Raw genomic sequence first — 14,724 nt, forward strand, 5'->3', positions numbered from 1 at the left:
TCACGCATCGCCGAATGATGAACGTCTTACAGTCCGTTTTTTTTTTTTTTTTTTTTTGAAATTCACAAACGACGAAAAAGTTTTCTGTCATAATAATTAATATACAATATGCTAATGTTTTATCCATTAAAAATTTTACTCTCTAAAAACTTACATATTTTCATACATTTTTACTTAATCTAGCTAGTAAATGTTTTTAATATTAATAATTTTATAATTATGCACGATAAAACAATAATTTTACGAAAAACAAATAAACGCTAAATAAATTATTTACAAATAGAAGCAGCCTGCCGTCACTCAGACGAAAAAATTGAGAAAATCATTATCCATGAGATGTGTGTGACAAATCGATTAGCCAAAGTAGCTGTTTAACAATACATCGACGCACACACACTGCAGGAAAAAAACCTAGGTTTGACTATACCTTTCTACCTATTTTGGTTTTATATTCTTTTTGGTCTGTCTGTCTAGACATTTTGTTGTAATATCCTAAAATACTCGACTTGCAAGACTATTATTTTTCACCCACTATATATTGTGCTGTCTAACTATTTTTAGTTTCTTAAGTAAACTGATATTTCTCCCTAATGACCTGCCACATTTTTCTTTTACTAAATAGAATCATGATTCATTCAGTTTTTAATTATTGTTCCTTCATGCCTATTGTTGGTAAACTTGCCCTGAATTTAAACTTTTTCACTCTTCTCAAAACACTTAATAATTTTATTTGCACCTCTGTTATAATGAAGAGCCTGATTTCTTTTTGAGTCAACCAGTATCTTATACAGTTTTGTAAAACGGGTTTAAATCATTTTTTCTGTGCACAAGATTAATTTTAGATCTTATTTTTCTTCTTTGTAATAATTTTGTGATAATTGTGCTGGTGTGCACTGCAAGCCTGTAAAAAGTTCATTACTATAATCTGGTAAATGAAGTTTTAAATTCTGTTTTTCACGAGATGATTTTTTAACTAGCATATTTGCTATCACAACTGCCTTTTCAACCAATCCATTACTTTTAAGATAATTTGGATTTGAGGTTATAATAGTAAAACCTCAGGCTGAAGTAATTTTTTTAAATTCAAGACTACCACAACTCACAAGGATTGTTATCAACTGTAATAAATTCAGGTATCCCAAATCTACTATACATTTTAAATTTTTTTTAATATATATATATATATGTATCAGATGATCATTAACTTTTTACTTATTCAGTATTTTTATAAATCTAAAATTTAGATTGAGACCCTTTACAAAAAAACTTTAATACTATTTATATTATAATATATATGTCATAATAATATAATAAACTGCATACTGCAGACTTTAAATTTCATGTTGTGTATGAGGTACAGATTGATTTGACTTTAACTCGTCATTCTGGTGGATTTTAACCTAACCATTTTATATGGGTTTAAATATCATTTAATAAACTACTTTTTTCCCCCAGTTTTTAACCAACGACGCCATGGGAAAATATAATAAACTACTTAACCAATCTATTGTGATAGTTTATGTTTTCGTCATTTAAGTCCCAGACAAATTTTGTCGCACATTTTTTATTTTATACCTCAAGCCAGCATATTCATGCATGAAAAAATAAATATCAATAATTATATTTATAAAGGTTAAATAAAACAAAATCCCTATAAAAGTTTATTTTAATTTTAGAAGTAAATAATATAATAAGTTAAAAATTAAAATATAACTTATTGAAAATGTAGTGGTATAATACTTCTATTAAAAAAATCTACTGCAAATCGAGAGCTTTCATAGCCTCATAGGTATGTGTTTAAACTGTTAAAAGAATTACAACGAAAGTATATATGGATTTTAAATCAAACAACGCACTGTGAATCACTTCAAAGTTTTCAAAACATATTCATAGTTGTACTGAAGTATAGTTTTTTTGGAAAATTGCACTATAAAAACACAAATAAAAATAACGGAAGAGAGCTAGGAGCAGTGGCGTGACGAAGGATTATATTTGAGGCACTTGCCTCAGTTTGAGGGGTAGTGGGTGTCCTCAAAGATCATCTGATGTGTTAAAAAAGCATTATTATATTGTGATCGGTGGATTGGGTGGTTGGTCTGACAATATAACTGTGCCTCATAACTTGATGAATTTCGCCACGCCACTGGCTAGGAGTGAAAATCAATTTTTACTTTTCAACGAGAAATCTTTATCGATTTAGAGTCAACTCTACACGGAAAATTGTTTGGAATTTAATATTATGATCGATTTAAATCTAGAATACCCCTCTAAAAATGCCAATAGTATCGCACCTTTAAATTGATTTTTATTATTATTTAATTTATTGTCTTTAATAAATATCATGTCTTAAATCACTACATATCATACATATAAATATAAGCGTGTAGCAAGTATTATTTAAAGGTGGGTGTTTTAATTCAATACAACTAAAGGCGAGGGATAGGGTGTTTTAATATCTAAAACACTGTCTTCCTCTAAATATGTACCTTCTATGTATTTTTAATTTGTTTATACTTACAGAACAATACTCGTTTTAATATTGTGTGTGATTTATTATTATTATCATTTTTTTTTTTTTGTGAAAACAATTTTTGTATCGTGCAAGGCGTCAGCAGGCAAATAAAATGACATGTAATCATATATTTTCTAAATATATGTTATGTACACATACAAATATGATAATAGTATACAAAATGGAAGAGAGGTCCTTCGTCCGAAGTCGTAGTGAGTTTTATTTTTATTTATAAGCTAATACCGGTAAACATATCACGTACTGCATACTATACCGACGGAAAATTCGATTTGGCATTTAAATTCGTTAGCGAGCGCAGTGCTGACGAAAATAGAGAACTTGTGAGAGAGTGAAAGAGAAAGAGAGAGATAGAGAGAGCGAGATAGTAGGCCACATCCGTGGCTGGTATTTCAGTGCGATAGGTCTACCTATATGCGTTTATATATTTGATATATTATATATTATTTAGGTTTGCATTTCGTAAATAGCCTACGTGGTACACGATGATTCCTTGATACATTTCAACGGAAAAATGGTATTACGGCGAGGTTATCCCGTAACCTAGATACGAAGAATAATAATTTATACTTCAGACGCGGTGTGTATATATACACACAACTCACCTACGATAACACTATATATACATCGTAGTAATATATACATATAATTCCGGTTTGAATATAATGTACGTACACACACATGACGCTGATATAGTGGAATACAACGAGAATGGAAGAAAATATATACCTGTATACCGACTCCCGAGTTCTCAATATAATACTACTACCCCGCAGTGATTGTTGTGAATCGACCCGCATTAAACGCAATCCTTGTACCTACAAAATAAATAAAATATATTTTATGATGTAAATATAAGATACTCGTATAAAAGAGCTGGTGAGTTGAATGTATTATTGTAAAGCGTGTCGATTGCAAAACGCAACTTACCGAGTCAGTTTGTGATTTTGGTCATCTACAATAAGACATTAAAATTTAAATCGATTTCTCGTAGCTATACGCTGTTAACTTAAACACGCAGTGATACTACAATATTTTTGTTTTTCGTTTCCAGTTTATCACACATAATTTTAATCGCAATAAAAAAACTTCTTTAAATAAATTTTTTTTTTTCAATCAACTCAGCCACACAATATAATATAATATACATTATTATAATAATATATATGGTGATCTTATATTATTTCTTAATTAATCTTTAATAATCCAAAAAAAATGTCTACTGCTTATTTTAAAAATGTATGAGATAAATACGCATTGAATAACGTTTTAAGTAAAATTGATTTTATTCTCTATACTAAACTTTTAGAGCTAAATCTATAGTTTTTTTTTTTTCACAAAATTAATTATAACCTAAGACGTGAACTTAATCAAACTTACCTGAAATAATTTTCTTTAACCATCCACTGTTGGGTCTACTGATATTATTGTATAGATAATGTAAAATATATATTATGATAGGTACGATAAGAAGATATAGGTTTATAAACATTTTTTTCAAATACACAATCTGAGTTTATTAAAATTTGAAAATAATTTAATTTGTCGTAAATTGCATCGAAGTTCTAACTAAAAACGAATTTTGAGTCGAAAGAGCCCAGGGTCGCAAAATTTGTTTTTATATTTTACGAAATCTATGTCCTATACAATGAATAAATTATTCTTGATAGTCATTATTTTTATTCATAAAATTATCTAATTTATAATTTTTGGAGTTACAGACCCCTGAACCTCACCACAAGTCTGCTGCAGTAGATATAATATATTAAAACTGTATTACATGCACATGATATCGAGTAGCCATGCTGTTTTTCTTTTGTACTTTTAAGACGGCGCACTAAGTATGCAAATCCGAGGCACGCAAGCGCTGAAACAAGTCGGTTGCCTAACTTTCGCTGTTTAATAATAATATAATTTATTATTTTCGAGATTGTGTTTTCAATTTAGGGTATCTGCTCGGGAATACAAGTTAAATTAGGTTGAAAACTTTAGCTTCTATTCCACACACAATAATAGATATATATTATATATATTGAAATCGAATCTTTGGTTTAACAAACACAACAATGGTACGCAGTACCTTATCGATTGCCGCTGAACGAATAGACGACACGGATACGGCTAAACTTCTGAAAAAAAATATATTATAAATATGACATTTTTATTTAATTGTTGAATTGTACTATTAGACATCCGTATCGTGACGATGCAATCATCAGATCATAATAATATACAATGGAAAGAGTCATTCGAAAAACCTGTAAAGCCAACATAACTATACATTATACTATATAGGACCACGGCTGTAGTATGCACATTCGCGTGACCTCGTGTCATTTATCATTTTATATCAATATCGAAAAGAATCAAAGATGATAAAAAAAAAAAAAACAGTTTTCTCCTGAAAACGGATTGATACAAGCAAGTGGCACGCATGCGCAGATACCATGAGATCCATGTATAATATTATAGTCATGTCGGCTTTGACTCGTTCTATACGAGCTGATCATACACAATTACCATCCGTTTTATATAACATTAGAGATCTACGATGTGATCGTCATAATAATATGATTGCGATAACGTGGCAGTGATCGAACGACTCACAGGCGCATGCGCAAATATTGTGTCTCAAGGATTAGAGCGGATGAGCGGATTACCGTGTGGCCGACGTTCATAAAATGCAAGCAAAACAATATACGGAAACGATGACGACGAAGTTATTGTAACGAAAACAGACGACAAGGATTCCGTGTAGAGTTTAAAAACGGAATAAATGGTTTTTTTTATGCGAACGCCGTTGAACGCATCATATAAATAAAAAGGGTTTCTTATCTCTATCACTCTCGTCTGTGTGTGTTCATACACAATGAATGTGTGTTGGCGTGTACATACATAAAAAGACACTTTGCTCGCAGTGGCTCGCAACACATAAAATATAAAATTCGTATTTTTATTTTTTTTATCTCGAAACTGTTATTATTTTTTCTACGAAGTAATTGTGATTTATAATACTTGTATAGAACACATTTTAATATAAATTTTTGGGTAAAAATTAATTTCGTATATTCTGTATTATGCGCTATTTTAGATATATTATGTGGTAGGTACTTTGATTTATCTAATGTAAATCGTTTTTGGATGACTTCGTGATTGTGTACACTCCAATGATACAAAACGTTGGATTGTTCATTATATTGTGTTTACATATGTGTGTTTTTTTTTTTTTAATTTGTTAGCTAACTTAATTTTAATATTACAAACAGAAAAATAGCTGTTTAAAAATATTGATATATTAATATACGTAGTAATAAATAATAAATATGAATTTTAAGTAGATGCGAATAAGTGGTGGTGAGTAGTAGATCACAACTTTTGCAGACCGCCCAACGTGTCAAGTTACCATTGATATTCATAATGTAATTAAATTAAAAACATTTTAGTGTTATAAAAAAAAAGACTATGCAAATTAGTGTACAGATTTCTACGTGCTAAATATACATATATACATATACATATATGTATAATACAAAAACAATAATTGTGATACTTTGCCAATAAAATAATATAATAATAATATAAAGATGAAGTTATCATAATCCGATCCGCAATAGGCTTCAAGGATCTCACCCACTCTTTCCTCAACTCCAAAGAACCTAACAAATGTGTTTGCGACACATGCGAGGATAGCCTTTCAATCGACCACATCGTTGCTAGAATAATTTCCAAGTAATAATCGAAGAACGGAAAATTTCTGCTAACCCAACACTTTCCGGTTCTCTTAGCCTTTCTTTTTCTGTGTTACAGCTGTAGGCTAATAATCCAAAATGTTGAAGAATTTATTTTAAATAAAAATAAAATAATAATCATAATATAATATTATCTCGTGTACAGACTCGGTTTGCTGGTTTTTAGCACTGCGACTCTATTACTTATATTATTCTACTTACTGGATGAAGCTGTCCGTAAGCGTTGAACGTGTTTCGACAAAAATTTATCGCTTTTAATATTTCATCTCCGAAGGAATTCCGTGCAGCAAAGACGTTTCTATTTTCTCGAGTCAAATATATTAGTTACCCCTCGTAAATTTATATATGTGTGTGTGTGAGTGTGTGTGTACGTATAATAATATATAAATTGTTTAGCGAAACATAAATTTAAAAACATTCCGGAGAAATAAACCGACGGCGCTATAAAGTTTTGTACGAAACTCGCGATTCTCAAATTAGGTTTTGCGGCAGGACAACATGACCAATTATAATATACATATTTTATGTACCTATTATATTTAACTTTAAACTTACAAAATGTTATATCATTCCTGCATAATATAGGTACCTAAAGACATGCGTACCTTGAAGCCAAAATTTTAAATTTTTGCATTTTATGGTGTGAGTGGTGGTGGTGGTGGGGGGGGGGGTAACGAAAAACGAATAAAATTCGGATTTTACAAGGTTTCCATTGGTCACATAAAACAAAATAACAGTTATTTATATGATTGGATATCATTTTGAACTTGTATTTTATACATAGTGAAAACCATCCTAATGAATGTGTCAAAAATATATGAAGTTTAAAACACGTTAAATCTACTGACATCATTTAATTTGTCTCGGACAATGCCGTGCAGGATCAGCTATAATTAATTCATATATCATCCAAATCAAAGGCCTAAACAGACGACCCTTATGTAAATCCAAAGTTTTTGACCGACTTTCATAATATGTTCGTCAACAGACTCATGCGAAATCCGTAGTATCATACCCAACTTTATATTAGTTTAAATTAAATACATACATTTTATCTAGTTAATAGTAGTCGACTTACGAAAAATCATATTAATATATTTTAACAATGTATACTGTTGCCATTAGTCATGGGAAATAAAATAGTTCTAATAATTGGATATAATTTCATACTCGGTATAGCCAATTAAAAATCTGTGCAGCTTATATTTAAAGGGTAAATCCAAAAGCATTCTATATTTCACAGGAATTTTTTCCATGCAAGATTGGATAGTAATTTATGTAAATACGCAAAGTTTATGTATAAACGTTTAAAACGCTTAAATTTTAAAGAATATGTCAATGGCCAATTTGATAGTATAATTAATAATTATGATTATAAATGCAGAGATTTTCGTTTGAATTGAGAATTTAACATGTGAGACAGGTCATTCCCGAAATAAAAAACAATTAATAGCCTCAGGCATATTATATTATATTTGTGTGTTAATTCACCAAACATACTAACTCCATACTAACTATGACACAGTGTTGCATTCTGAATGTTTGGCCAACACTGTTTTCTTACACACGTGACTCAATATCGTTTTTTTTTTTGACCGACGTCATCACTCATCTAGCGAAGCAAAATATAAATCGCGAGTCTGCAAACAATAATTATATAGACCAGCATAGGCGTGCGCAGGGGGTATGCAGTACTGTAAGCTAACCTGCTGTGAGGGGGCGAACATCGACTCTGGAAAATTGAAACATCCAGTTATCAACTACCAAGTATTTGCGAATTACATACGTCTTGTATTATGTAATGGTATTTATTACAATATTATTTTAATTAAACAGTAGGTTTTTCAATATTTGTGAATTGTGTATACATATTATCAGAATTTTATGAGCTTAAAATAACTTTCAGGCTGCGCTATTGTCAGCCTTCTGCGTATCCTGAAAAAGTGTCCTGCGCACGCCTATGTAGTTGGGGGTTGGAAAACGACAGTCATCGGCCACCACGACTGTTTTGTGTATTAACTACTGCACATTTATATTGATTATTACCTAGTATAAAATATAAAATATAATATATATAAAATTATATAATATTGAATTTCTACCAAATGTGGGCATCGATTCGACTATAACTGCAGGTCCAACCCCCCCCCCCCACAGTTCCAAAAACCAAAATCCTGTCCCGATCGTATAGTAATCAATTCGAAAATCACTAATAATCGGCCGTTGTTGTGTTTTATGTTACAGCGATCACTCGATAAGCACCCGGGTAGAACGGCTGGACGAAGCAATAATGGAAGCGTCCAGAGCACTGCAGGGCGAACCGAGCGGATTATGACAATACTCGGAGACGAGCTGCTGAGTACGTGTAATTCGGCGCCAACTGCATAATTTTATACAACGCATAATAATTATTATAATAATAGTATTGTATACTTATTATTATTACATATTACTACTGAAATTATTGTCGTTATATATTATTATACCGCGTGATCGTCATCCAGCGATGTGGTTGTGCCACGAGACGAGCAGACTTCCACGTACATTTACGAGCTCGGCAAATATGTCACGTCACGTACGAACTGCTCGAGTTACTTCGGTTCGAATCGAAACACTTGCAGTCATTACATTATACATCACATATTATTACAATACACGTGTACACACATTATATTTTTAAAATATATTATGTGTTTTGAAGTGTACGTTAGCAAAAAAAAATGTGTACAGTTATATTATTACGAGTTGTTAAGTTTTCATTTTTGAAACGCAGTAAAATTATATAATATTATACAATAAGAATTATTGAGTATTATTGATTTAGATTTATATGCGAATGCAATACTATTATTATTATTATTATTATTATTAATATTATAATAATAACATAAAATTGTACATGTGAACAATACATTTGAGCTTGCATATTTTGTACAATAATATTATTAATAACCTATATATTATATATGTATATATTATAATATATAACGCACACTTTAACGAATAAAAAAAAAAGTATAGAAACGCCGTTGATAATAAAAATAAAATAAACGATTTGTTTTACTTTATTGTTTTTTTATTACAATATAAACATAGTCACCATAAACGCAATATTTTCATTGCATTCATTTTATTATACGTTCTGTAGTAACTAGTAACTATATAGTAATACATATATTTTGATTCCACGTGGCGAGCACTGTATAGAACTATAGAAGACGTATGTTTTATAATATTGTTAACACGAATGCACACAGTCACGTACGTACTACCCAGAGCACTGAAAGGGTGTGCTAACAGACGTGAGTCTTGATCACTGTCCACTGACGACCACCCCGACCTACCCCTTCCAATTACTTCATGCTCATTTAAGTTAATACATAATATATAAGTACATACATGATACATACATATATTATTTAATTAAGGAAATATAAATTTTTTGTTTACTTAAGATCAAAAATAAGGTTATGATAATTATGTACTCAATATTATGTTTTGATAACGAACATTTATTTATAACTTATAATGTGTGGATATATATACCTATAGTATAGGTATATCAAAATAAATATTTAAATAAAAATTCACAATTCACAATTTACAATTCCATTTTTTGTAAGAAATTAATTACTTGGGTGACCGAGAACTTATATGAAATCTGAGGTTGCTACACAGCTTCAAGTAAACCTACCCTATACCCATGCAAATATGATATTTTATTAATATTTTACGACTTTCATGCGAATTAGTGAGTATATCCACCATTTAAGTATTAAGTATAGATCAAGTTAACAGAAACCGTGGTTTTGTCAAATATTGAATTATTTTTCTGTTTTAGTAGATATTTGATAAATTACGCTTTGCCCCATAAAATACGAAATTATGGCATAGTGTGCGATATACGCGGTAAGGTATAATAAAATATTGTCTTAAAAATATCGTAAAAGGATACTTTTTTGTAATTTAGTTTTGATGTCACATTAAAAAATTAAAAAAAAATGTATACAAGATTATTTCATATGCATAATATGGAAAAAAGTATTTAAAAAACAGATACACAGAAGAATATTGTTTAAATATAAAGCCAATAATTTTCCAATAGTTTAGTAACCGAATGGTAGTAGTATAATTAATTACCTGATAAATAATTGTCTATTTATCAATGACAATAAGATTAAGTCTGTTGAAATTAATTCTAACACCAATACATTAGAAGGTACATCACTACTACATTCCTATAAAATAATTGTGTTCAGTATCAACTTTAACGACTGTTAATTATAATTTAATACATTTATACGATCATGGATCATTGACTCACAAAACCTCACAATTGACTTTATTAACCAAGTAATGAGAATTTTTCGTTTGTAATTATTATTCAAGTACAATCATATTTAAAATGCTAAAAATATATTTATAATAATAATAATCACTCAAGTGCTTAACAAGACCGTATAACAATATAGTATGCAATAATAACGGTTTACTTTAAATTTTTATTAATAATTGTTAAAAATATGTTTGTCGGAGTGGGACTAAACATTTTAACACGCCAACGCATAATACTGTAGGTACAATCGTACTACAATCGTATTACTTCTAATTGTCCAATTGTTCAACAAAAATAATAATATATTACATCAGTATATACGTCATAGGTACCTACTACCTACAAATTCGTCAAATATCGCTCGAAATAATATTTTTAAAAACCCACTTACTGCGGGATCAATAATAATAATAATAATAATAATATACATATTTTATTGAGTTAAGGCTTCAACATCTGAGGTCATTAGCCTGAGTTAATTAATAGGGTTATTTATTACTGTGGGAGAGAGTACGGTTGATTTAGTACTCGTGTATATATTATGTGGTGACGATTTGTCACTAATAAAATCTGGATGGTCACCCATACGAGAACAAGTAACACCGACTGATGCTTGACTTCAAAAAATATTAGTGACTGAAACCTACGACCACGACACGTAAGGCCACATCTTAGTATTGTAAGGAATTATTTGATTTTTCTCGACATTTTGTTCGGGATATAAAATACAATAATTATAAATTATACGTTTATCACGTAGGTACTCGTATTTATCATAAATATTGCCATATTGAAGGAACCTATCGGTGTATGAGTATACGAATAAAAAGATTACGACATTATAACATAGAAACTATAGTCTATATTCCTATTCATTATTGATTTGTTTACAATCCCACCACATCTAACCTATATGAATGATACCAAGTGTAAAGTACGAAAAATAAAAATCGTCCCGACCGAAATCAAACCTATATTTAAACACTCTAATAATAACTACACGGAGTAGCGTTAAAATGGTCCGGCCAGACTGCAAATATCAATATAATAATGACTCGGACTTGGCAACGTTCCGTGACATTGCAGAGGAGGTAATTTTTTTATATAATGTATTATATTTTCAAACATGTAGCAATTTAGGAAACATTTTATATAATGACCGGATATATAATGGACCAAGCGATGGATATAAATATATAATACATTATTAGGGGTTGAATTTTGAAGTACTTGGCATTGTTTCCAAAGCTACACGACGCTCGTTTTATAAAATAAAAATACCGTTTCATGTTCTTTTCTATCAGAATAAGAAAGTTTTATTTTGCATTTTATTCATTTTTTAGATTCTTTTAGGGCCTTTGAGGCATTTAACACTAAAATCCGACTTTTTTTAAATACCTAATTTTGTTTCAATGTTTTCTACTCGTAACTTCGTAACGTGCCAACAAAGTTTTAACATAACTGATTATTATTATTTTCAATCGTAATTTTTCGAACAGATGCACTGATGTAAATATTGAGATCACGATAAACGACTGCAAATTAAATGGAAATAATTCTTTTTTGATATAAAGTTCGTATAGACAACTTCAAAATGTGCAGTAGTGATTATAGTTATCTAATAATTAAATATTTATAACTATGCAAACCATATTATACGCATTCCCTACATTAATTTTGATTTTAGGTTTTTGACGCGGCTCCCTTTGCCATCTCTCGTCGCGATACTGCTGGGAAACGTGACGTAAAGTTTGAATACCTCTGGTATACGACGGTATATACCATATTATATATTAAACTACCATAATATTACTGTTCGTGGGATTTTTCCAGTGGCGATGGATCGACGGTGGTTGTTAAACAATTGACCTTTATACACGCGACCGGACGACGTGTTTATTGCGAGGTGAAGAGAGGTAGTTAGTGATTGAGTGAAAAAAAACCCCGTTAACCTTTACACACCAACAGCATAATATAGCACGAAACATAATATAAATGTATATATATATTAAAATATACGAGTTCTGAACTATACAGTAAATAGCCCCACAGCAACCTTTACAGCGAATTTTAGTCGACCATTTTGCGTTCCCTACACGACGCGATTCGTCATTTATCATAGACACCGGTGCACAGCCATATAGCCGACGACAATAATGAAAATACGCAAAAAGTAATAATGCGAACAGGTCGTGAGCTAAATATATAAAACGTATATATACACGAACATATAACGCTGACTACAAATATATGTATTGACCCTTACCTTGGTATACCTAGCTACCTACAAGTATACAAGGTGATCTGTTCAAGTGTATTCAGACTCATTGTTTCGAAATTTTTCTAATTTTTGAAACTGCTATTTTCATAAGATTTCGTTTCATTTCAAAATGACATATCTGAAAATAAGTAAATATTTTTTAAGTTTTGAATTACACCATATATTTTTTATTTCATATTCCGAAGCAAAACAGAATTCGGAGTATTTCAATCTATCAAAATCAAATTTCAGAGAAAAATAATTCATTAGTTATGACTTATAAAGTTATAACTTTATAAGTACATATAATGTACAATTTTTATTAGCGAAGCATCATATTAGACAACATTTTGAGAGGTTAATAATAACGAAATGTTAACCTGTGGTAGTCCCTAAAAAGTTAAAATAACATAATTGAGTTTACTTGGAAAATTAAAAGGTTATAGTGACAATACATAACCAATAAGTGTCAAATTATAAAATTAAATTTAACTTTAAAATAATGGAGTTTAATTAACAAGCTATATATATATATAGACCATACGGCAAATTATAAGGGCTGCTCTGTCGCCAAAAAACTGAAACGACCCATTTCCAAAACAATCAACAACGGCGATTCAAAAATAAAATTATGTCCGGGTGCCCCGTCAGTCAAGGTCCCAATCACTCAACCTCCGCCCAAAAACAAATCATATGCTGAATCGACGAAAAACGAAGAAAAATTTCCTTTCACCAATATTTCCAATATCCTATCTAATTTCATTTCCAATCTTAATTCCATTATCAGCCCTCTAATCTCTCTTGCTAATTCTTTCCTTGCTAAGTCAACATAACACAGTATTTATGGTATATATATATATATGATTTAACGTAGATAATTACTAAACAGCTATCAATCTATTTTCATTTTGTAATAATATTCTTGTATAAATGTCTCACTATTTCATATTTAATTCACTATCTAATATTTTAATTTAATTGACTTTTGTTATCATGTATCAACTATTGTATCTTATCTTAAATTGTAACCTTTGCATCCTATATTATTAATTAATTGTTGAACTGTAATAGCTATTGCTGAAGGTTCTAAAATAAAATAAAATATATATATATATAATATATATGTATATGTATTTAATACTTAAGATAGAAAGGCAAAACCTACTGTAATTATAGAAGGAAATAAAGCTGAAAGTACCTAATAGTATGTGTATGGCAATAACAATATTATTGAAACATTAAAAAAAACAATAAAAATAAATGTTTTTGTAATTCAAAAGTTTTTGATTGAAAAATGTGTGTCTAATAATATAATAATATATTGTATGTAATTAAAAACGTTTTATCAGAAATTATTGATATTTTCATGTTTTATTAATTTTTTACTGAAATTCCATAATTTATTATGGAGGTTTTTTAAATAATCATTATCATTGAAAGGATGTACAATATTATAATTATTACTAAACTTTATTAATTATAGTATTATTATTTTTCACATTGAACATTGAAACGTTCATATTTAATATTTTAAAATATTAATACTCGAGTAGTCGAGTTTCGTAATGATCGTCGGGATGAATCATTTTAAATAAATATCACTTGCTTTTAATAGAGTTTCGTGGCCACTAAATGTAAGGATAGCATCTGCTGAATGTCTCTGATCTACCCTTATAAATTTCTAAACATATCACTAGTCGTCTCGTAAAATGTTCGTGCGGTCGATGGCATTGTATTACTGGTTGAAAATTTGAAATATCTCCCTCCCAGTAGAAGCACTGTTGAAGCAGTCACAATATATATACAATATGATATCCGCTTGGCTTATAATTTAATAAAAATATGATAT

General features: G+C 29.8%; 1 protein-coding gene across 2 annotated transcripts in view; it reads left to right on the top strand.

Annotated features, from left to right (window-relative positions):
- Teh1 (tipE homolog 1 phospholipid transfer protein) overlaps window positions 1-14,724 on the top strand; it is a 117,787-nt gene that overhangs the window by 74,639 nt on the left and 28,424 nt on the right. The window contains exon 2 of one of the 2 annotated variants that reach the window (XM_015519131.2): window positions 8,524-9,343. The exons of the other annotated variant lie outside the window; for it this stretch is intronic. Within the exon in view, the coding sequence (XP_015374617.1) occupies window positions 8,524-8,614 (91 nt within the window). The 3' untranslated portion in view covers window positions 8,615-9,343. Of the gene's footprint in view, window positions 1-8,523; window positions 9,344-14,724 lie in introns of those variants that run through there. 2 annotated transcript variants of the gene reach the window in all.

This window comes from Diuraphis noxia, unplaced genomic scaffold, assembly GCF_037042655.1.
Source record: "Diuraphis noxia isolate RWA-SAM2 unplaced genomic scaffold, SU_Dnox_SAM2 contig0004, whole genome shotgun sequence".
Taxonomy (NCBI): Eukaryota; Metazoa; Arthropoda; class Insecta; order Hemiptera; family Aphididae; genus Diuraphis; species Diuraphis noxia.